This window comes from Siphateles boraxobius, unplaced genomic scaffold (assembly GCF_051911475.1).
Source record: "Siphateles boraxobius isolate OS27281-9 unplaced genomic scaffold, OSU_SipBor_1 22, whole genome shotgun sequence".
NCBI lineage: Eukaryota > Metazoa > Chordata > Actinopteri > Cypriniformes > Leuciscidae > Siphateles > Siphateles boraxobius.
The window spans coordinates 14443448-14469353 of record NW_027508833.1 but is presented as its reverse complement, the minus strand read 5'-3'; the positions used below and the strand labels follow the sequence as shown (position 1 = coordinate 14469353).

The 25906-nt window shown below is 47.4% G+C and overlaps 1 protein-coding gene across 1 annotated transcript in view; it reads left to right on the top strand.

Moving 5' to 3' along the window:
* LOC143746699 (kinesin-like protein KIF6) overlaps window positions 1–25906 on the top strand; it is a 203184-nt gene that overhangs the window by 118111 nt on the left and 59167 nt on the right. Inside the window, exons 15-16 of the mRNA XM_077238694.1 lie at window positions 14336–14391; window positions 24256–24306. Of these exons, the coding sequence (XP_077094809.1) occupies window positions 14336–14391; window positions 24256–24306 (107 nt within the window). The remainder of the gene's footprint in view (window positions 1–14335; window positions 14392–24255; window positions 24307–25906) is intronic.

Here is a 25906-nt window from a genome sequence, read left to right as displayed (position 1 = left end):
ATCATGGCGTGTGAATTTTGAACTATCTGGACGACTGGCTGATTCTGGCGCAGTCAGAGACAGAGTTAGTATCTCACAGAACTGCGCTCCTCAGTCATCTGGAAGGCCTGGGTCTCACGGTCAACTGAACCAAGAACTCATTGCTGCCCAGCCAGTCAATTTCTTTTTAGGAATAGAACTGGACTCTGTGGTCATGACGGCTCGCTTATCAACACAGCGCGCGCGCCGTGTTCGGCGACTGGCCACGTCCTTCCAGACGGGCAACGGCGCTCCTCTGAAAACATTCCAGAGGATGCTGGGCTACATGGCTTCAGCCGCTGCGGTACTTCAGCTGGGGTTGCTGCGCATGCGCCCTCTGCAACGCTGGCTGACCGCTCGTGTGTCTCACCGAGCTTGGAAGTCCGGCTGCGAGCGAATCAGAGTGACTCAGAGCTGCATTACAGCTCTGCTCCCCTGGTTAGCGGCCGACTGGTACCAGCGGGGTGTGATTATGGGAACTGTATCACACCGAAAGGTCATCTCGACAGACGCGTCCAACTCGGGTTGGGGCGCTCTCTTCGAAGGGGAGACCGGTCTTTGGACTCTCCGGACTCTCCCGTGTAGGGTTGTAATGGTATGAGATTTTTACAGTATGATAACGTCTCAGAAAATATCACGGTTTACAGTATAAATCAATTATTAAATAAACAGTATTATTAAATGATGGTTATTATTATTATCATCAGTTAAAATGACAGTTAAATTCAGTAAAGAAAACAGGTTTTTTGGGGGTTGAACAAATGCTTTTGTTATAACAAACTTGAAACCATTTGTTTGTTTTGTTTATTAAAATTTCAATAGAACATGTCTAATCAATTAAATTCAATAATTGATAATGAATTAGATTAACAACTCATTTTTAACATTAATAAAAAAAAATGTTTTAAGAATAAAATAGTCCTATGAAATGTATGTTCCCTTTCAAGGGAACTCGAGCTGCGTCAAGCTGTGGGAACGCCTCTGCGTGTGTGCGTCATGAAGCACGTATCGAATCAGTCCAATGGAGAGACGGAACGTCATAGGCGGGTGACGTCATCGACCAGGAAACTATAAAGCACCGCCAAAACACAAGCGCGACAGCTTCTTTGCCTTCAGTAAGCGCTATATGTGGATCTGTCTCAAGTGTTTTTGTCTGTCACTAAGCAGGAGTTTCACTATTTCAATAAACGATATATATATATATATATATATATATATATATATATATATATATATATATATATTATATTGAGAGACAACGGCGAGTGAACAACAATTTAAGAAGTGTGTTCCTCCCTGCTCGCGCTATTTAACGAGCGGGGATACACACAGCTTATGTGTTGTTGTTTGGGAGTGCAGCATGCCCAGTCAGCTCTCGAGGGGGCTGATTGTGAGCATTGCGAGCGTTTGCCTCTTAGAACGCTCCGCTCCCGCCAATCACTCTTTGAGGAGAGTGGTTCGGTTCGCGATCCCCGCGGATCGGGTCCCGCTTATGCCGAGGCTGAGCGGCGACCTCATTCGTGGGGATCGCAGATGAATCTAACAGCGGGGCTTGAGACGGGCTCTGCCCTATCTCAGCCCTTACCTGTTAGATCCAGTGCCTCAGTCTCGGATTCGGAAGCACGCTCTGCGGTTTCTTCCCCCCGAACTGAGGCCCCAGTACTCCAACTATCCAGTTCTGAGGATCTGGATTTTGTTAGTCTGGATGCGGGAGATGTCGATGATTCGCCATCTCGCTCTCCCGAAAGTGAGGAGCTTATGGAGGTGCTCACTCGTGCTGTTTCTAAATTAAGCATCGAGTGGCCAGCTGTTAGGCAGGAGTCTAGAGAAAAATCTAAATTAGATGAAAGATTTTTGCCTTCCCGTTCTCAACCTCCACGCCGGTGCTTGCCCTTCTTCCCTGATCTCCACACAGAGGTTTTGAAATCGTGGAAAAAGCCGGTCTCTTATCCTGTTTTTAGCCCTCAAACTTCCACTTATTCAAAAATTGTGGGTGCTAAATCTCATGGTTATGGGGCGATGCCCAAAGCAGAAGAGGCGCTTGCTAGTCATCTTTCTGCTGAAGCTGCATCTTCTTTTAAAGCACCACTTTTACCCTCTAAACCTCTTAGAAGTACGTCAGCTTTAGTGGGTAAGCGTATTCGGCGGCCGGTCAAGCCTCGGCGTGCCTGCACACGATGTCCATCTTGCAGGCATACCAGGCTGCCTTATTAAAGGATGTGAGTGACACTCAAGAGGTCAGCACTGACGTAGTTCGCGAACTGCGTCAGGCTGCAGATTTATCTCTGCGCGCCACCAAGGAGTTGGCCAAGCTAATGGGCCGTACTATGGCAGCCCTGGTGGCCGCAGAGAGGCCTCTATGGTTAAATCTCTCTGGTATGAAAGAAAAAGACAAAGCTTTTCTTTTGGACGCTCCGCTCTCTCCTCATGGTCTTTTTGGTGATTCTGTAAATACTGTCATAGATAGATTTCAGGAAGAGAAGAAACAGAGGGCAGCGTTTCAGAAATTTATGCCTCTTAAAATTCATGTCCCCGGTACTGCTGGGCGGGAGCAGTCCAGGCCGTCAGTCAGCTCCTCACATAGGGCGCAACAGAAGCAGAGTGTCACGTCTCGCGCTCCCCCTTCCAAACAGTGGGACCAGACGCGGCACTCTCAGCCGAAGTCTTCTGGCAAAACTGATCTGAGGACAGTTATTATGGCTAAGAAGGCTTCGGCAAAGAGGAAGTCCTGACGTCACTGGCGTCAGGATGCTGAGGGTGGTCCCTGCCGTGGGAGAGAGGTGTTCACCGCATTACACGGTGCCCACTCTTTTCGGTGCCCTCAAGGGCCCGTTCTGCCGACCCCGCCTTCATGCCGGGGCACAGACGGTCCCAGCGAGCGCTTTCCCGAGGGACGCTCGCCCCCTCTGAGGAGGGTCTCAGAGCAGTTAAGCCAGACGTTCCCTGCCGGTGCGCCGTTATAGGGCGCTGTGTTTGTTGCTCAAGTTACACCAGAGGCCAGTCTCAAGAGACTGGTACCCTTAGTAGGATTTCTGGCAGAGTGGAAAAGCCTTCCAAAAATATCTCAGTGGGTTCTGCACACAGTAAAAAAGGGTTGTGCTATCCAATTCAGGTGTCGTCCACCAAAATTCAGAGGGCTTCTGCCCACAGTGGTGGGCCCCGAGCAGGCTCTGGTAATGGAACAAGAGGTGAAAGCGCTCCTTCAAAAGGGGGCTATAGAACGGGTTCCTCCTCCCAGGTTGGAGTCAGGTTTTTACAGCCGATATTTCATCGTTCCAACGAAGGATGGGGGGTTGCGTCCAATTTTAGATCTGCGCCTGTTGAATCGCTCGGTAGGGAAGCTAAAATTCAAGATGCTCACTATCAAGCAGATCGTGTCACAAATCAGATCCGAGGACTGGTTTGTCACGATAGATCTGAAGGGTGGATCTATTCGCTTCTAAGGAGACAACGCACTGTCATCTGTGGTTCTCCATCACTCAGCCAGCCCCTCTGGGGTTGGACGCTCTGGTACAGCCGTGGCCGAGGTCACATCTGTATGCTTTTCCCCCGGTTGCTCTGCTACCAGGAGTTCTGGAGAGGGTTCGCCGGGACGGGGTCAGCCTACTTCTAGTAGCCCCGTTCTGGCCGGCCCGAGTATGGTTCGCGGACCTAATATCTCTTCTGGACGGCTCTCCCTTGGAGATTCCGATCAGGACGGATCTACTCTCTCAGGAGGGCGGTACGATATTTCACCCCCGCCCAGAGTTGTGGAAACTGTGGGCTTGGCCTCTGAGGGGGCCCAGCTCATAGAATCTGGTCTCTCAGCTGAGGTTGTTGAGACCATCCTTCACTCCAGAGCTCCGTCCACGAGGAAGTTATATGCCCTGAAGTGGAAACTTTTAACTTCTTTGTGTGCAGAACACCGGCAGGACCCAGTTAACGGCCCAGTGGGTGCAGTGCTGGAGTTTCTGCAGGAGCGTTTCTCTGCAGGGTTATCCCCCTCCACACTAAAGGTGTATGTGGCGGCACTAGCTGCTTTCCATGTCCCTTTCAGTGGAGTTTCTCTTGGGAGACACCCACGTATAACTCGCTTCCTTCGTGGCACTTTGAGGCTGAGGCCTGCAGTTCGTACGAGGGTGCCGACTTGGGATTTGGCCATTGTACTAGAGGGCCTTTCTTTGGCCCCCTTTGAACCTATTGAGGAAGTTTCTGAGAAATTTCTCACGTATAAAACTCTTTTTCTGCTTGCAATCTCCTCACTTAAGAGAATCGGAGATTTGCAGGCCCTGTCGGTTGCACCCTCGTGCCTGGAGTTTTCGCCTGGTATGGTTAAGGCTTTCCTATACCCTAGACCAGGTTATGTCCCTAAGGTCCCTACTAATGCTGTTAGACCTACAGTGCTGCAGGCTTTCTATCCTCCTCCTTTTGTGTCATCAGATCAGGAGAAACTTAACCTTCTCTGCCAGGTTAGGGCGTTAGACGCTTACGTCCACAGAGCTGCCCTGTGGAGGAAATCAGAACAGTTATTTGTGTGCTTTGGGCCACCCAGGAAAGGTTGTCCCGCGTCTAAACAGAGAATGAGCAAGTGGGTGGTTGAGGCCATCTCACTTGCTTATGAGTCGGCTTGTCAGCCTTCACCTTTGGCTGTACGAGCCCACTCTACTAGGAGTATCGCTGCTTCTAAAGCATTGTTGTCAGGAGTATCGCTAAGTGATGTTTGTGATGCGGCTGGGTGGTCCTCACCGCATACATTTGTTAAGTTCTATGAATTGGACTTAAGTTCCACTCCTGGGGCGCAGGTGCTCTCGTCCTCTGTGCGCTAGTTCCCACATGACGGTCATTTGCTCCTATGGCGACGTGGGTATTGGCGTTCCCACAGCTTGACGCAGTTCGAGTTCCCTTGAAAGGGAACGTCTCGGTAACGTATGTAACCCTAGTTCCCTGACGAGACGCTGCATGCTAGACAGCCTGCTCTAGGTCTGCTGGCTGCTGCACTGCATTGACAATAGATACAAAATTAAGGATAATTTTTGGCTTCAATATCTCGAGAAGATGAATCTTTCCCGTAGCGTAAGCTAAACTTATGCAATACTCGTTCCCTCATCTAGAGAGAACGTCTACGGTTACGTATGTAACCCTCGTTCCCTGAGTAGGGAACGGAGACGTTACGTCGGATGACGACGAATGGGGTTTCGCTTAGAACACCTATCGACTTCGAGTATTACAAAACGAGCCAATGGCAAAGAAATGCCATGGGTCTGCGGAATTTGCATAGCGTATCTCCGCCTTACCTCGTGGGTATAAAAGGAGGACGCCAGCAACATGCAGATATGTTTCTTCGCTGAGGAGCCAAGACTGAGCTCAGGCGATCCCCGCGGTACAGCGGAAAGTGGCAGGCAGACGAAACGTCTCCGTTCCCTACTCAGGGAACGAGGGTTACATATGTAACCGTAGACGTTCCCTTTCGTTGTCACTCCGAGTTACGTCGGATGACGACGAATGGGGTTACCAGTCTAATCACGCCACCTTCTCAGCTGTCTTCCAGTGCCCTGCGTAAATCGAGATCCCTGTCAGCCTGGACAAAGGACTCCATTTATCACAGGAATACCAAAGTACACTGGGAAGCATATCCCAAGCTTAGGGGAAGTATGCAATTAATGCCAACCCAGAGGGGGGGGGACTTAGAGAATACACATATGACCCGAAGGAAGCATATGGAAAACACTGGGGTGTCCAGCCGCAGGTGGAATATTTCAACCCCAGGGGTGGCAAGGTGGCTTGCCAATGGAAAGACACATGCTCATAGAGGCTTACAGTGGAAATACACATGTGGGGGTCGCTCAGAGGAGGGACCGTGCACACGGGAGGCACCTAGCCGACGCACAGGCAATAGACACTGGCGCCGACGTCAGGAGTGCTGGAGGAGCTCAGGGCTTTCAGGAAAGCTCACCTGAGGAAAATATCGCACGTATCCAGTCCGTGGAGTGGAATGGCGAGCAAGCGAAGACACCTGAGCGGGTCCGGTACTAGCTGGTTGAAGCGAGTACGCGAGAGGACACAGGCTCCACTCGGAGATTATAGAATCTGGCGAATGTGTTAGGTGTCGCCCAGCCTGCAGTTCTGCAGATGTCTGTTAGCGAGGCGCCATGCGCTAGAGCCCAAGAGGACGCCACACTCCGGGTGGAGTGGGCAGTCACACCAAGGGGGCACGGTCGACCTTGCTTCTGGTATGCCAAAGCAATGGTGTCCACTATTCAGTGAGACAACCTCTGCTTGGAGAGAGCCTTTCCCTTCAGTTTCCCACCATAACAGACAAAGAGCTGGTCAGAGGTCCTGAAACACTGCGTTCTGTCTACATAGGCGCGGAGAGCGCGTACTGGACAGAGCAGTGCCAAGGCTGGGTCTGCCTCCTCCGAGGGCAGCGCTTGCAGGTTCACCACCTGGTCCCGAAAGGGAGTGGTAGGAACCTTGGGCACGTATCCAGGCCGGGGTCTCAGGATCACGTGAGAGGAAGCCGGCCCAAATTCCAGGCACGCTTCGTCAATGGAGAATACGTGCAGGTCCCCAACCCTCTTGATGGAGGCCAGTGCAACCAGGAGCGCTGTCTTCATAGACAGGAACTTAAGCTCGACTGATTGCAGGGGCTCAAAGGGAGCATTCTTCAGGGCAGTTAGAACCACTGAGAGGTCCCAAGAGGGAACGAGAGGAGGCGAGGCGGATTTAGTCTCCTCGCTCCTCTCAGGAACCTGGTGACCAGGTCGTGCTTCCCCACCGACTTACCTTCGATGAGGTCATGATGTGCGGCAATTGCGGCAACATAGACCTTCAGGGTGGAGGGAGACAGCCTTCGCTCCAACCCCTGTTGAAGGAAGGAAAGCACAACGCTGATCGAGCATCTCCGGGGGTCTTCTCGGTGAGAAGAGCACCAGTTGACGAAGAGGTTCCACTTCAACGCATAGACGTGTCTCGTGGACGACGCTCTAGCGGAAGTGATGGTAGCCACCACCGCTGGTGGTAGGGTACTCAAACCTGCCTCGTCCCATCCAGGAGCCACACGTGGAGGCTCCAAAGATCGGGACGAGGGTGCCATAGGGTGCCCCGTCCCTGAGAAAGAAGGTTCTTCCTCAGAGGGATCGACCAGGGAGGTGCTGTCGCGAGGAGTACTAGTTCGGGGAACCAGGTCCGGTTGGGCCAGTAAGGGGCAACCAGAATGACCTGCTCCTCGTCCTCCCTGACCTTGCGCAAGGTGTGCGCAAGAAGGCTCACTGGGGGAAACGCATACTTGCGGCCCTGCGGCCAGCTGTGCGCCAGAGCATCCGTGCCGAGCATGCCCTCGGTCAGGGAATAAAACTGGGCGCAATGGGTCGAGTCGTGAGAGGCAAACAGATCTATCTGCGCGTCCCCGAACTGGTCCCAAATCAGCTGAACCGACTGGGGATGGAGTCGCCATTCTCCAGGGAGTGGCCGAAGCCGTGAGAGCTCGTCGGCTGCACAGTTCAGGACTCCGGGAATGAAAATGGCTCGAAGCGACCTCAGATGCTTCTGACTCCATAAGAGGAGGTGGCGGGCGAGTTGCGACATACGGCGCGAGCGTAGACCACCTTGATGGTTGATGTACGCTACTGTGGCGGTATTGTCTGATCGGACTAGTACGTGTTGACCCCAGAGCAACGCCCGGAAGTGGTGCAGGGCAAGGCGTACCGCCAGCAACTCGAGGCAATAGACATAACATACTGCTCAACACTACATGCGAGAATCACTGAGCTTCAGGAGCAACCTTGCTCAACACCTGGGTGTGATAAATCTCACAGAATTTTTCAGGAGCATTTCTGCTCAACATGAGAGTGTGACAGCATGTCTATTGCGCATGGCGCCCCAGCCCGTGGAGGCATCTGTTGAGACAACAACATGCCGGGAAGCTCGTTCCAGGGGCACTCGGGCCCGTAGAAAACTGAGGTTCGACCACGGGGTGAGTACTGACGGCAGGTCGGAGTAACTGGTACTTGGAGGGTGCCGTGTTGCCATGCCCACCTCGGGACTCGGTCGCGAAGCCAAAGCTGAAGCGGTCTCATATAAAGTAATCTGAGCGACGTACCGCGGCTGCAGATGCCATATGCCCCAGGAGCCTCTGAAAAAACTTCAGTGGAACCGCACTCTTGCGCTTGATAGTCTCAGGCAAGTTAGCAATGGCTGAGTGGAGAAGGCGACCAAGTCCATACCGAGAAAAGAGATCCTCTGCACGGGGCAAAGTTTACTCCTTCCCCAGTTGACCCGAAGGCCCAGACGAGCTAGGTGCCGGAGCACTGGGTCCCTGTATTCGCAAACCTGGTCTCAGGAGTGAGCTTAAGACAGCCAGTCACCGAGATAGTTCAGGATGCGAACCCCGTGTTCCCATGGAGGAACAAGGGCTGCCTCAACAACCCCTGTGAAGGCGCGAGGAGACAGGGCTAGCCCGAATGGGAGAACAGCGTACTGATATGCGCGTGCCTTGACAGCAAACCGTAGGTATGGTCTGAGTCGAAGGAGAACGAAGACATAAAAGTAGGCGTCCTTCAGGTCGATCGCTGCAAACCAATCCTGTGGCCGCACACATCCAGAAATGCGTTTGGCCAGGAGCATCTTGAACGGCAGCCTGTGAAGGGAGCGGTTCAGATGCGTAGGTCCAGGATTGGCCGTGACCCACCAGACTTCTCCGGGACAATGAGGTAGGGGCTGTAAACCCGGACCTCATTTCGGCTGGAGGAACAGTCTCAATCGCACCCATCGCCAGTAGGGTAGCAACCTCCGCTCTCATGATAGGGGCATAGCCGTCGACCAAAGTGGAGCAGACTCCCCTGAAGCGGGGAGGAGACCGTGCGAACTGAATCGCAAGCCGAGCCGATGGTTCGCGCAACCCAGCGGAACAGAAGGGAAGCTCTAGGCAGGCTCCCAACTGTACCAGCGGCGTCAAGAACCACAGACGTCCCCCGGGTGGTGCAGCGAAGCGGAATGACCGGCCCAGACGTGGACGGGATAGCGGCCCGGTGGGGGGGCAAGGTCATAACCGCACCCTGACAGAGGAGCCCAGGGAAGGACCAGCGTTCCACGGGGGCCTGCTCTGTCAGGAGTCTGGCGACAGAGGGGGACAGGGGCGAAGCGGTCCGTGGACGGCACGCCGTGTCAACCGCCTCTGGAACAGAGGGGGACGAGGAGAGCACGGCTTGTTGGCGGCGCTCTGTGTCGTCCGAGAACTCTATATGCTCAGAGACGAGAGAGTCAGTTCTTTCTGAATAAGGATTCTTCGCCAGCCCTCCACCGGGGAAAGGAGTGGCCCTGCTACCAACTCCTGGAAGAACTGAGTCTCATCTCTGAGCAGCCCATCTCAAAAGTGCCGCTAACCTGGCGTTTAGCGGGGGGCGGGGCTGGAGAGGGCTGTGGCGTCCCACCTACGGTCTTCCAGAGCCAGGCCCGGGTGAATGGGCGGGGTTGGAACCGTAGGAGGGTGCCTTCGGCGGTGGGCAGACTGAGGGATCTGAGCGGACGGCGGGGCCGTCGGGCAGAATAACCTCAATCTGCTCATGGGCGGTTGAGAACTGTAGGGCAGAAGCACTCAACCGCACCGCCGAAGAGGCCGACTTGGGAGATGGGGGTGTCGAGCAGACGGGTCCACCCGACATCGTGCACCTCAGACCGGTCAGCCCCAGAATGGTGAACATCACCTGACTCCGAGAGCGTACGGCCACTTTCGTCGCTCGGAGAGCAAGGTCAGTGGCGGCGCGCAGCTCACTGAAGAGCCTCGGGTCAGTCCCGCCCTCCTGCATGTCCATGAGCATCTGGGTCAGGTAGACCAGCAGAATGGTCATGGGATGCAGTGAGGCGGCTGCCTGTCCTGTGGCACTATAGGATTTCGCCACAGATTAGTGTAGACGAAAAGAACTACAGGCTTTGGACGGGTGCTTAGGATTGCGCCGGGAAGCACTCTGAGGACACAGTAGCATGGCAATAGAGCGTTCAATCGGGGGGACCCAAGTGTACCCATGGGCAGCGGCCCCTGAGGGGAGGAAAGGCGGATGAGACCAACGAGCGAACCCGTGATCTCATCATGCACGTCCGGGAGGAAAGATATTGGGGTTTGCCGTGGACGCGGGTCGGCGGCCTCACCCAAAAACCAATCGTCCCGGGAAAGCATGGCCGTCATCTCCGGATCAGACTCAGGCACAACCGTATGCACACCAGAGGGTGGCAGCTGTGACGAGTCGTCATTTTCAGAAGAATCAAGCCCACCTAGTGATGCTGCTACAGACCCAGCATCATCCTCTGTAGCTTCAAATGAAAACACACGGGCCACCCCTTTTTTTTTGGGGGGGGGGGTAGACTCGTGGAATGATCAGTTCGCTAGCGGGCACCGTCATTAAAGAGGGGGGCTGGGGTCGCGGACACATAGTCGGCGCCTTGATCCAGACCAACACCCTCAGGTCACCCTGGCCACCAGCCGAAGATCGGGGGGTGGATGAGGGGACTCTCACTCTTGCGAGTTCACCGAGTCTCGACCTATACATGACGCGATGATCACGTTCCCAGAGAGAACATGAGTCATCCACGAGCGCTGTTCAAGCATGATCAAAGCCCAACACACTAGACAGCGCTCGTGCCCATCAGAGTCCGATACCAGTCCGCTGCAACCAGAAATGCACGGGCGAGCCGTCTTTAAAAAGACGTGCCGCGTGCGAGCTCTTTTAAGAGAGGAGAAAAAAACTCCGCGATGTTGAAGCACACAGGGAGACACACATACACTGGCAGATCACTGCACAGATCAGCAGGCACTGTGAGCTCGCTGCAGATCGCCGTCACACCAACATCGGAGAGAGAAGCTTGTCTCGTAGAGCGAAGTCAGAGATGACTGTGGAGTGAAGAAATATTCTTGACTCCGAAGCGAAAACATATCTGCATGTTGCTGGCGTCCTCCTTTTATACCCACAAGGTAAGGCGGAGATACGCTATGCAAATTCCGCAGACCCATGGCATTTCTTTGCCATTGGCTCGTTTTGTAATACTCGAAGTCGATAGGTGTTCTAAGCGAAACCCCATTCGTCGTCATCCGACGTAACTCGGAGTGACAACGAAAGGGAACCAAGGTTACGTTAGGTAACCGATTCGTTTCCCAGTGCCTGTTCTAGACTGTTTCTTTTTTTACAGCAACTGCTGTATTGATACTGTCGTGCTTTTGCATGTAGCCAATTTAGGACTCAAATTTCAGCACGGGATTGTGAGTATTACGCATTATTCTAATCATTCATGCAGGTCTCCCACTTATAATGCGGGAAATTCCCGCAAACATTGATTAACTTTAACAAGTAGATTGTATTAGTAAATTAATCCATACAGGTTATAACATCGTGTAGTGAAGGTTCAGTGTTGGTGTGATGGAAAAAGACAGGGGTCGGCGTGACTGGGACTCGTACACTTTTATTTGGTTGAGAAACAGAAGAAATGTGCTGCTTTTCTCTTGCACCAGCCGGCTTTTATCTGGTCTCCCCACGCCAATTACTGCAATCAGAGACAGGTGTTCGTCATTTTGCACTTGACCTACGGGCTGCGTTTACACTTGGCGTTAACATGCGACCTGTATCCGGATGTTGTCCACATACACATTGAAAAGACAAGTGTACACGCTTCTGATCGGAATGTTATCCGATCAGCGTGTCCAGGTTCGGAGGTAGTCGAGGACGCATTGTGATCGGATCTCAGTGTAATGTAATGCATTCACAGGTGGACGTAATTTAAATCCCCGCCCAGTCTCCCCGCGTGGCTTTCAGAAAATAATGGCAAGACGCAGTTTAGACAAGAAATGAAACTTATTTGAACCTTACAATAAACGTCAATCTTTAAAACAGTTTATTTAGACTTACATGATACTATGTGTGTCATTTTTTATTTTAATTTTGCAACATTATCTGAACGAGACGATCGCCTGTACAGTCAGTCATGATCTTAATGAAGAGCTGCACGCTGCTTTGCCAGAGGAATAATCGGAATCGGAATATTTTTTTATGTTTAAATGTTGAATGTTTTTATTGTTTCAGCATGTTTATCAATCTCCCATTTCGGTCAATATAGTCATTGCACGCTATAAGCTTAAAACCAGATGATCGATGTGACTTTAACATGATCAACCCAGTTATTTTTGTATGATCAACTCTGGAAGTATTCCAGAGTTAGGCTGCGTATACACTTGGCATTAACATGCAACCTATATCCGGATGTTGTCCACATACACATTGAAAAGACAAATGTAAACGCACTTCTGATCAGAAATATCCGATCAGCGTGTCCAAGTTCGGAGGTAGTCGAGGACGCATTATGATCGGATCTCAGTGTAATGTGAACGCAATCCAGCCATCATGTCTGCATTCACAGGTGGACGTCATATAAATCCCGCCCAGTCTACCCGCGTGGCTGTCAGAAAATAATGGCCAGACGCAGTTTAACTTTTGACAAGAAATTAAACTTATTTGAACCTTACAATAAACGTCAATCTTTAAAACAGTTTATTTAGACTTACATGATACTATGCGTGTCATTTTTCATTTTAATTGTGCAACATTATCTGAACGAGGCAATCGCCTGTACAATCACAGTCAGTCATGAGATCTTAATGAAGAGCTGCATGCTGCTTTGCGAGAGGAATAATCTGAATTAGAATTTTTTAATGTTTTAAATGTTGAATGTTTTTATTGTTTCAGCATGTTTATCAATCTCCCATTTCTGTCAATGTAGTCATTGCACGATATAACCTTAAACCCAGATGATTGATGATGTGACTTGTTTAACATGATCAACCCAGTTAAATTTGTATGATCAACTCTGGAAGTATTCCTTCGTTCAAAAAACTTAATTTGATCTAAAACTGGAGATTGCACAGGAAAGTTAAGTGAGTGAGTGAAAGCAATGGTACATTGTATAATTGCTATCATCTTCTTAATCTGGTGTCGTGCCACAGACCTAATTTAAATATTATGCAGGGAACAGAAATCCGATCGGTTATGCAAATTCAAAAGCTACTTAATGTGAACAAATGTAAACGCTCCATGTCCTGATTGGCTAATGATCTGATCTGCTTGATTGGATCACGGTGATTGCATGGAAAGTAATGCAAAGTGTAAACGCAGCCTGACATAGGCCCTACGGGCAGAAAGAGAGACAGTGAATTCATGAACCGTTACAGTAATAGCACGGCAGCAGCATGTCACAAGCTGTGCAGAAAAGTAGACAGCAGAGTGAGCTGTGAAGAAGAAATGCAAGCCAGTGCAGCATTTATGTCCTGTTATACATGCAAGAAAATAAATCACTCCTGATTGTAGATTCAAAACAGAGAAATGTCATGCATGTGATAAAATTAGTCACATCATGAGCTTGTAGAAATAAGGGTAGAACGGCCATTAGAGGGAGAGGGAGATAAATCAGAGATGAAAGTGCCCTGGACAACGTCATTGCATATAAAGTGGCAGAAAGTGACGGCGATTATTCTTTTGATACATTCACACTGGGTTGAATACAACCCATGAACATGCAAATTGACAGGCAAAAAATGAAGCTAGAAATAGATGCTGTTATTCTTGCCGTTTTAAATGAGGATACATTCAAGGAATTGAGGAAAAAGTGGAAAAAAAACTCAAAACTAAGACAGACTGGAATTAAACTGGAAATTTATATGGGACAACAGATCAAAGTGAGAGACACTTGCCAGGTTGCTGTGGAGTACCAAGAGTGAAAGAAAACACTCCCTATTGTTGTAGTGACTGGCAATGGTTCAAACTTGCTGGTTAGCAGAATTAAAATTATCTTTGGAACAGATTAAGCATGACAGACAAGTACTGCAGATTCAAACAGAAGTTTTTTTGGTTTTTCTGTGGAGGGTACTGATGAAACAGTGGGGACATTGGGGACATGTCCATGACTGGTGGTCCACTCTCCCTTTCACGACAGAGGAGGCTGTCCCTGTCAGTCCTGTCATCTGTCCTTTTGTGTCTATTCATGCCTGCCGTTTCTGTGCCCTGTGCCCCAGTCCTTCTGCAACCTGCCCTGGACTGTATTAGATCTCCTTCAACCTTTGCTGCAGAATATGTACCATGCCTAATCAGCTCAACTGGAATCCTTGATCATTGTTCATTGAGGTTCTATATACATACAAGGATTTTCAAATGCAACATTGGTCTTTCTGAAAAAAAAAAAAAAAATAGGGCACTTTTTGACAATTTGTCAATCGATCAGTGTTTAATGATGTTCTCCTTGATCAGTATTAATTGATGTTCTGCATACATACAAGGATATTCACATTCGCCATTTCATTTTGCAGGTTTGTTGAAGCTAAGACACTTGGTGAGCAAGTTAACCAGATCAGGATCAGAGTCAGTAAGTAAACTCTACACCTTTTTGTAGCCAGATTTGGACACTTGTCATTTAGCATATACATTTAATCCAGTTCAATTTATAGGCAGTGATGTAAGGGGGGAAAAAACAATATATATATTTCAATAACATTTCAACAAACAATATATTTCTGCCTAACCCATAAATTACTACAGTACATTCATGGTAAATGTTTGTAAGGGTGGTGATTAGGGGAATTAAAGTCTTCTAATTTCGTTCATGACACAATGTTTCTCCTGCTTTCCTCATCAGTCTTGTTGGGAATGTTGAGGCTGTTTCATCCGATTTAATACTAATTAAATCATCGAGTGATTTGTGGTTTGTAAAAGAGAGGTGTCTGTCGAATTGAAACGCTTCCCACTGGTTGTCGCAACGCTGTTTAATAATAGTGTCCGGGACCGGGAGTAAACACAACTCTGTGCTGGGCCATGCTGAAACAACTTGTAAAACAGATGAAAACAGCACTATTTGTTTTTACTGTACTGACCGAGAATTCGCTGCAGATAATTCAGTGACAGTGGTCCAAACGAATCTGAATAGTTTTAGGCCGTTATGCAAGTGCGTTTAGAAAGAATCGAACCAAAAGAATGATTAATTCACAAATTATTGATATCGCTGGTTCAGTCAACAGAAATACAGGACACATATAATAACTGCAGAAATATTAATATAAAAATAAAAATAAAAAATCAGCCTCTGAATTTTTACTCACTCCTCTTAAGTGGTTTATTTTATTCCCACCAAACTTTTTCAACATGATGAAAATACATTAAAGATGCTAAATTGTGAACGTATATTGAATTTCTCAAATGGTTTTGCTATGGCGAGGGAAAGTAATGTCAAAAAAAGAATCAGGAAACGTCTCATATTGTTACGAATTTGCGTGGAAGCAAAGGCAGTAGGCGGATCTAAATGCAGCAGTAGACTTTAATTATAGATTCGGAACAGACAAGATACTCGTGGTACGCACATTAAAACATACATTCAATAACTGACCACGAACAAAAGAGCAGACAGGATTTAAATACACAGACGGGATGAGGGAACAAGACACAGCTGGGGCAAATCAGAACACCGAGCGGGACCATACAACCTAACAAGACAACACACCTGAAACAAGGGACCTAATAATGACATGACTATAACAGACTACAATTAACAAGGCACAAACTGAATAAAAGACCAAAGACAGAGAAACCACAAACCAGAAACATGACAAAATGAATAAACACCGTAACATTATCCCCCCCTTCCATAAGGCGCGACCCCGCGCCGAATGAACATCAAATAGGGGCGGGAGGGTGGGCGCCCTGGAGGCTGACGAGGGCGTGGCTTGCCCGGAACAGGAAGCCTCCAGGGCGGAGCAGGACGTGACGGCGGCCAGGGCGGAGCAGGATGAGGCGAAGGCCAGGGCGGAGCAGGACGAGGCGAAGGCCAGGGCGGAGCAGGACGAGGAAAAGGCCAGGGCGGAGCAGGGCGTGGCAAAGGCCAGGGCGGAGCATGGCGTGGCAAAGGCCAGGGCGGAGCATGGCGTGGCAAAGGCCAGGGTGGAGCATGGCGTGGCAAAGGCCAGGGTGGAGCATGGCGTGGCAAAGGCCAGGGTGGAGCATGGCGTGGCAAAGGCCAGGGTGGAGCATGGTGTGGCAAAGGCCAGGGCGGAGCACGATGAGATGGTGGCCAGGTCGGAGCAGACTCAGACGAGGATGAGGACCATGTCGACGTCGTCTCCATGGCCCTCATGGAGTACCTTCTGCCCCCCCCCCAAAAAATACTTGGGGAAATCCTCGGGAGGAACCTCCAGGTGGTAGATGGGTTCCGGGCAGGCCTCCCGGAGCTTGAAGGGCGCAGGCAGGACGAGGCGCAGAGGCGGGGCCGGCAGGGCGAGGCGCAGAGGCGGGGCCGGCAGGGCGAGGCGCAGAGGCGGGGCCGGCAGGGCGAGGCGCAGAGGCGGGGCCGGCAGGGCGAGGCGCAGAGGCGGGCCCGGCAGGGCGAGGCGCAGAGGCGGGGCCGGCAGGGCGAGGCGCAGAGGCGGGGCCGGCAGGGCGAGGAGTCTGGGAACGCCCTCCGTAGCCTGGCGAAGCAAACGAGTCCTCCTCCTTCTGCGACGACGCTTCACTGGGCTTGATTCACTACTGGACGTACTTGACTCGCTTGACTCGGCTGACTTGGCACTTGATTCACTTGACTTGGCACTTGATTCACTTGACTTGGCACTTGATTCACTTGACTAGGCACTTGATTCACTTGACTCGGCACTTGATTCACTTGACTCGGCACTTGATTCACTTGACTCGGCACTTGATTCACTTGACTCGGCACTTGATTCACTTGACTCGGCACTTGATTCACTTGACTCGGCACTTGATTCACTTGACTCGGCACTTGATTCACTTGACTCGGCACTTGATTCACTTGACTCGGCACTTGACTCACTTGACTCGGCACTTGACTCACTTGACTCGGCACTTGACTCACTTGACTCGGCACTTGACTCACTTGACTCGGCACTTGACTCACTTGACTCGGCACTTGACTCACTTGACTCGGAACTTGACTCACTTGACTCGGAACTTGACTCGGAACTTGACTCGGAACTTGACTCGGAACTTGACTCGGAACTTGACTCGGAACTTGACTCACTTGACTCGGAACTTGACTCGGAACTTGACTCACTTGACTCGGAACTTGACTCGGAACTTGACTCACTTGACTCGGAACTTGACTCGGAACTTGACTCGGAACTTGACTCGGAACTTGACTCGGAACTTGACTCGGAACTTGATTCACTTGACTCGGAACTTGACTCGGAACTTGACTCGGAACTTGATTCACTTGACCCGGCGGCGCTTGACTCACTTGACTCGGCGGCGCTTGACTCACTTGACTCGGCGGCACTTGACTCACTTGACTCGGCGGCACTTGACTCGGCGGCAATTGACTCGCTTGACTCGGGAAGCGCGGTCTCACTTGACTCGGCGGCACTTGACTCACTTGACTCGGGTTCGTCGAGGCTGAAGCGACGTGCGGGTTCGGAAGACAGAAGCTCAGCCTCAGGCATGTCGATCTCGGCAGGAAGAAGCTCAGGCATGTCGGTCTCGGCAGGAAGAAGCTCAGGCATGACAAGACACAGCTGGGGCAAATCAGAACACCGAGCGGGACCATACAACCTAACAAGACAACACACCTGAAACAAGGGACCTAATAATGACATGACTATAACAGACTACAATTAACAAGGCACAAACTGAATAAAAGACCAAAGACAGAGAAACCACAAACCAGAAACATGACAAAATGAATAAACACCGTAACACATATCTTCTAAAAATGCAGGCCTAATTATATACCATTTTATTTTTATATAAAGCTATACAAATATTAGAACTAAACCCATTTTAATCTGTTTTTTATTCAATTCAAGAGGTATGAAAAAGTTAAAAACAGGCAGAATAGTTCTATTTTGTTAAGCAAAAAAAATCATACATAGGGCTATACTGCCCTCTTGTGTCAAATGATGTCAAAATAGTACATAAACTTATTTATTTCCTTAACATTAATTAACACTAACTTTATTCTCATCTGAATTATAAATAATTTATTTCTGTATAAAATAATACTACCATTAAAAACACATTTGATTTTCTATTTTATTTATTTATTTATTTATATTTTTGAAACAGGAATAGATTAAGGACAATCGGGCCTGGCTCAGTATAAACTGATTTTCAGCAGGTTCCTGCTTTGCAGAACATAAAACCATATAGTCAAGTCAAGTCACCTTTATTTATATAGCGCTTTTTACAATACAGATTGTATCAAAGCAGCTTCACAGTGATAACATGAAAATAATATAACAGAGTTTGTTTCTAAAAGAAAATTGAGTCAACGTCCACCTTAAGTAAGGCAGATCAATAATATTATTGAATATTAAATGTCCCCAACTAAGCAAGCCAAAAGCCAAGGCAACAGTGGCAAGGAACCAAAACTCCATCAGGTGACAGAATGGAGAAAAAAACCTTGGGAGAAACCAGACTCAGTCGGAGGGCCAGTTCTCCTCTGGCCAACGAAGGAACAGTGCATGATTTATGATTCGGGCAGCATTACAAGTCAGATTGGATCGGAACATTTAGAATATTTATCCATTTCCATCTTTTGGAAGTCCAAGTAATCACGCCGGTGTTGAGACGAGTTGTTGAGGATCAGTGCCGTCCACCATAGAGGGTCCATATCGCCGGTGTTGAGTCGTCTCTTCACAGGCTTTGTGATTGGCGTATCTGAAGTCTCTGTGAAAGGCTGGATACAAACTGGAGCTGACGGATGCCGTTTTTCTCGGGACTCGCGTCCCGAGATAACAGCAGAAAAGCAAAAAGGGAAAATAATTAGCGTAGCTGCTGTTCATAATGATTTCCATAACACGGGCGTAAATGATAAAAAACATGAAGACAGTGATTCTTGCGTCCCAGAGTCACCCCCGTCCGTCCCCCCCTCAACTCAGCCCTGCTTACTGACCTCTACATCCCTCCTGCTGCTGAGACCCAACCACAATCTCACAATCTCTCCGCAACCCAACCATACGCGCCGACCCGTTTGACTAAGGCTGTCAAGCCCCACTGTCGTCGTTAATGCAGGTTCAGTGGCAACGGTTCCTTATGGCATACCAACTACCGCAAAACACAATATCTACCCAACCACCCGTCATTCACGCAATATACACAGGAACGTAATGACTGTAAATACTATGCAACTTATACAAATAACCTACAGACTCTTCAAGTTTTATAATATTAAATGCATTTGATCTGATTCAGCAGTGGTATAAAAGGTAAGCATTATGTAAATGCTTGGCTAAAGAGATGCGTCTTTAATCTAGTTTTAAACTGGGACAGCGAGTCAGAGCTTCGAACAATATCAGGAAGGCTATTCCAGAGTTTTGGAGCTAAATGTGAGAACGCCCTTCCTCCTTTAGTGGACTTAGATATCCTAGGAATGACCAGAAGCCTCGAATTTAGTGATCTTAAAGAACGTGATGGATTGTAGGGCGATAGAAGGTCCATTAAATACACAGGAGCTAAACCATTTAGGGCTTTATAGGTCAGTAATAGTACTTTGTAATTGATACGGAACTTGATAGGTAACCAGTGTAGAGATGATAAAATTGGTGTTATATGATCATATTTTCTTGACCTAGTAAGAACTCTAGCAGCTGCATTTTGCACTAACTGTAGCTTGTTTATTGAGGATGCAGGACAGCCAGCTAATATAGCATTACAATAATCTAGTCTCGAGGTCATGAATGCATGAACTAACTTTTCTGCATCAGAAACAGTTAGCATGTTACGTAGCTTTGTAATGTTTCTAAGGTGGAAAAAGGCTGTTCTTGTAACATATGAAATATGATTTTCGAAAGACACATGCGGTCTAGTATAACACCCAGGTCTTTTACTGTAGTGGATAAAGTAACTGGACATCCTTCTATATTAAAGTTGTATTGTAAGTGAGTTTGTGGGTAGTTTTTTGGACCAATAAGTAATACCTCCGTTTTATCTGAATTTAGTAGCAGGAAATTACGCGTCATCCAGCATTTTATATCTTTGAGACACTCTGTCAAATTTGATAAGTTAGTGTTTTCATCTGGCCGTGATGAAATATATAATTGAGTGTCATCAGCATAACAGTGGAAATTAATTGCATGTTTTCTTATAATATTACCAAGTGGGAGCATATATATTGAGAATAGCAGAGGGCCTAACACCGATCCTTGCGGCACTCCATAGTCTACTGACGTTATCTTTGATTTTTCCCCATTTAAACAGACAAAATGATAACGGTCTGATAAGTACGATCTAAACCAGCTTAATGCCTGTCCCTGAACACCAGTGTAGTTTTGTAGTCGATCCAGGAGTATTTTATGATCGATAGTGTCGAACGCAGCGCTTAGATCGAGTAGAACTAGTATTGAGATACAGCCTTGGTCAGAAGCTAAAAGTAAATCATTTGTAATTTTAACTAGCGCAGTTTCTGTGCTATGATGCGGTCTGAATCCTGACTGGAATTTTTCATATATCTCATTTTCTTGCAAGAAAGAGCACAATTGAGCGGACACAATTTTTTCTAGTATTTTAGACATAAATGGAAGATTTGAAATGGGTCTGTAATTTGCTAAGTTATTTGGGTCTAATTGCGGTTTCTTAATGAGAGGTTTTATTACTGCCAGCTTGAATATTCTTGGAACATGACCTAAAAATAAAGACGAGTTAATAATATTGAGAAGAGGCTCTTCCACTACAGGTAACACTTCTTTCAGTAGTTTAGTGGGTATTGGATCTAATAAACATGTTGTTGGTTTCGATGCAATGATAAGTTTATTTAGCTCTTCCTGTCCTATAGTTGTAAAGCGGTGTAGTTGTTCCAGAGGGGCGATAATTGAGGCTGAATCATAAGACATCATAAAAGAGTGTACATTTACAATTGTGTTACGGATGCTTTCTATTTTCTCATTAAAGTAGTTCATAAAATCATTACTACTATACTGTAACGGAATATTTTGCTCTGGTGATGTCTGTATATTTGTTAGTCTAGCCACGGTGTTAAATAAAAACCTTGGATTATTTTGGTTATTTTCTATTAGTTTGTGGAGATGCTCAGCCCTGGCTGCTTTTAGAGCCTTTTTATAACGTGACATACTGTCTTTCCACGCGAATCTAAAGACCTCTAAATTAGTTTGTTTCCATTTACGCTCTAAGTTACGAGTTTCTCTCTTGATAACATGCGTAGCACTGTTGTACCAAGGTGCTTTAGTTTTCTCTCTAACCTTTTTTAATCTAATTGGTGCAACAATATCTAATGTACTAGAGAAAATGGTGCTCAAACTGCTAGTCATTTCCTCTAGTTCATCTGTTTGTTTGGGTTCACTGAGCAGCTGAGATAGATCAGGTAAGCTATTTAAGAATCTATCTATAGTGGTTGGAACGATTGTTCTGCCTGGTCGATAACGTGGCGCAACATGACAAATTTCAGCAGTACGTATTATACAAGTTACCATGTGATGATCAGTGAGATCGTCACTTTGCGGTATAATATCTATATCAGTTGGATTGGTTCCATATGATATAATTAAGTCTAGTGTATGATTTAGACGATGAGTGGGACCACTGACGTTTTGCTTGACCCCAAAAGAGTTTAATAAATCTGTAAACGCAGTCCCTAACGCATCATTTGTGTTATCTACGTGTATGTTAAAATCTCCAACAATTATTGCTTTATCGGTATTGACCAATAGATCTGAGAGAAACTCTGCAAACTCTTTTAGGAAATCAGCATAGGGCCCTGGAGGTCTATATACAGTAGCCAAGGCTAGAGATAATAGGGATTTCTTTCTTACATCTAAGAGCGTAATATTTAGTACAAGTACTTCAAATGAATTAAACCTGTGACCTGTTTCCTGAATAACATTAAGAATATCTCTATAGATTGTTGCAACACCGCCGCCACGACCGATCAGACGGGGCTCATGCTTATAACAGTATCCTGGTGAAGTGGACTCATTTAGACCGAAATAATCATTTGGTTTAAGCCAGGTTTCAGTAAGGCAAAGTACATCGAAGCTATTATCTGTGACCATTTCATTTACAATAACCGCCTTAGGTGTGAGCGATCTAATGTTTAGAAGACCTAGTTTTAGAAATTGTTTTTGTTCACTGATATTTAGATTTTCAGGTTTAATTACAATAAGATTTTCCCTAGATCCTACAGTAGATTTATTTTATGGCCTCACTAAACGAGGAATAGACACAGTTTCTATAAAATGTTCTACACTACTTATTTCAATTAATTTGGCACAGCAAAGACTGTGATTTGGACTTTGATTTTCTAGTCATATGGTGTGTAACGTCTTGGAGATGTTGTCCATGTTGATATACACAACAAAGCTTCACACACTAGACAGCTAGAGACAACAACAGACACACAAACCTAGATATTGGGCAACAGGAGGGGCTATAAAGCCATCTCAATGGTCACAGATATACCTGTCCACTAAATGGCGAGCAAAAGTTATTTTAAACAGTCTTCTTGATGTGATAGTTCTGATGCGGTGTGGGATCTCATTCCAGATTTTTGTGAGCACATAAAAAAAGATCTCTGTCCATAACAGTTTCTAAAAGCCGGTAAAGGCAAAAGTCCATTTATAAATGATCCCGTAGTGCGCTCAGGCCTTGAGCTAAGTCTCGGAACCAATTCGGTTAGACCAGTTACAGTGTGTCCATTTGAGATTTGATGAAACAGGTTTATCCCATGGCTTATTTTATAGTTCTGAAATGTCAAGGCATTACACAAAGATAGTGCAGTACAGTGGTGAGTCCGGGCTGGGAGCCTGACATGGATCATATGAGCTCTATTATAAAGTCTTATTACTGGTTCAGTAATCTCATTTGTTGTTAGTGACCAAACAGGTAAACAATACGACAAAGTGGACAGAATGATGGCATGAAGATAGGTTTTTGAAACAGAAAACAACAAATATAGTCTAATTTTGCTATAAACATATAACTTTTGATTTAACTTTCTGGTTAGGGTTTGAACATGTTTTAATCAATGTAGAATGTGTAACTTATAAATAAACAAATTAGTTCTCTGTTTGAGGACAAGAAATGAAAACCAAGAATGCAAAATGATGAATGTCCAAAAAATGGCATCCACAGACTGGTTTAAATGGGTTTGGATAAATATGTTTTGCTTTTAAACAGTTTTTGTGTGTGTGTGTGTGTGTGTGTGTGTGTGTGTGTGTGTGTGTGTGTGTGTGTGTGTGTGTGTGTGTGTGCGTGCGTGCGTGCGTGCGTGCGTGCGTGCGTGCGTGCGTGCGTGCGTGCGTGCGTGCGTGTGTGTGTGTGTGTGCGTGTTTGTGTGTGCGTGTGTGTGTGTAGGTGTGCGTGTGGGTGTGCGTGTCCATGTGTGTGTGTGTCAGTTGTAGGTTACATTTTGCCAAAAGCACAATGTTGTGTTTTATTGTGAGTGTAAACGAATATAAGTAAACACTTTGCAGTTTGAATGAAAATACATTAAAGATGCGAAATTATGAATGAATATTGAATATCTCAAATGGTTTTGCTATGGCAAGGGATTAAAGTATTGTCAAAAAAAAATTCAGGAAACATTTCATATCTTCTAAAAATGTAATTATACACCATTTATTTTATATAAAATTATACAAATATTAGAACTACATCCATTTTATTCTGTTTTTTTTTTCATTTCAAGAGGTATGAAAAAGTTAAAAACAGGCAGAATAGATCTATTTGGTTAAGCACATTAAATAAAAACAGGTAATTAAATATGCATGACATGACACCCTAAATATTTCTCATGACACCCTAAAGAATCATGCCAACTTGTGGAAAATGGGCATCCGAGGACCCCTTTAACATTAATCACACAGAATATTAGGCTGCCGGTTCGGCCCTTTAAGACCTGCAAGGACCCAATACATTGGAACACATCTGATTTCTTTTTACAAACAGTTTAAGTTCACTAACATGGACTGTGGAATGGATTGAGGCACGTGTCAGAGAGAGGGGTTGTGCTGCCCGAATATGTGTCGCCTGTATCAATGTCTGCTCACTAGAAAGGGAAGCATAATACACATATACTGGTGCATAATGACCTATCAAAGGATATTAGATTGGCCTCTCTAGCGAGATTCCTCTTCGTCGGTCACAACGTATGTAGAGAGTGACCGACTGATAGGGAAAGCATGTTTCATAATAACTTTAAATTGAAGAGATCAGCAGTGCATATCATTTTTGCATTTGTCTTTCTTTATCTCCTTTCACATATTTCCCTCACTTCCAGATGAGCTGAAGACCCAGCTGAAAATTAGACGAATGCAAATGGCAGCCCAAGGTTGGTGACTTTTTAAAAATAATTAAGTCCTCTAGTCATTCAGTATTACATTATTTTTTTTCTTACCACATCCTCATCCTTTTCAGTCAAAGATGGGTCAGTTTGTGCAATGAGTCTGGCAGCAACTGCCTTGCAACAGTTCTCTTACGAGAGGTTCTCTCGTACTACGTAATATCTTACGCTAGGGGAAAACCTCTTTTCGACGAGATATTGAAGCCAAAAATTATCCTTAATTTTGAATTAATGTAAAACATGTTGCAGCAGCAATGCAGATATAGGCGAGACGGCTTGCGTGCCTATTGGCTGCCCTACGGCAACTGCAGCAGCCTATCGAGATAGGCCCCATGTGACGTCAGATCCAGTGGGGGCGCTTCGCGCCCACTGCGTCACGTCTCGCCGAAACGGGCGTGGTCTGGGCCTATAAATATAGCTCGATGGCTGATACAATCTGATTTTCATCTCTTCAACGAAGCTCACACATCGTTGGATCCAGAGTGAGAAGCCGCGCCGTCGAGAAAAAGCATTCAGCGGGACGAGCCATTTGCATCGGAAGCCGCTGGCCTCGCCACCTTTAGTTGTCGTACCTGCTCTGCTTTCCGGCGCCTATATCCTTTCAAAACTCTGCTGAGTGTGTGTTCGCCGCTGAAACTCACAGTCTCACAAAAAGAGCTAGCGTCTTTCTAAAGATGCCTTCCTGTGGCTCGTGCCGAGCCCCACTCAGCGACGGGGACCGCCATGTAATCTGGGTTTCCTGCCTGGGTGAAGACCTTGCAGCTCTCGCGCTCGCCTATGGCGGCTGCCATCATTGCGAGCTTCTGCGCATGGCGACTCTGAGGACTCGTCTGGCATCCTTCGCCGAGCCTGCACTTCAACCAGCTGTAGTGTCGCGCCGCAAGAAGCAGAAGAGAGGCTATTCGCTACAGTTGGCTCGACGCCCCCGCCGCTACATGGCGCGAGTCGAAACTACGGTAAAAAATGAAGTAGCTCATCTACTTCGAGCCGAGATAGCAAAACTATTGAGCAAAGGGGCCATAGGGGGCCAAAGGGGCCATCGCACAGGTTCCTGGATCTGACGCCGCCCTGACGGTTCACGTATGACACCACTGACATGTTGTCTGAACGGACTACAACATGGTGGTCCTGTATGAACGGGAGGAAGCGCTTCAGCACGTTCTCGACCTCTATCATTTCTAGACAGTTTATGTGAAGGAGCTTCTCCTGGTATGACCACTGGCCAAAGACGATCCCGCTCACCGCTGGGCCGAAGAGACCAGTAGGGGAAAGAGGCACGTTGAGGAAGGTGGCGCGCTCAGATTCCCTCATGTCAGCAAGCGTCAACCAGAGGTGCCTCTCTGTGACGGTCAACGCGGCCATAGACCTTCCGATGGCTTGGGCTGCGGTCTGGGTAGCGCATAGAGAAAGGTCCGTTGCGCTTCTCAAGTCGGTGATGGCAGCTGGATCCCGGCCCATCTCGTCCCATTCACGGAGGAGTTCGGCCTGTAGAATCTGAAGCACAGCCATCGAATGCAGGGTGGAAGCGGCCTGTCCGGCCGCGGTGTATGCGTGGCCGACAAGGGCAGATGTGGCTCTGCAGGCTTTC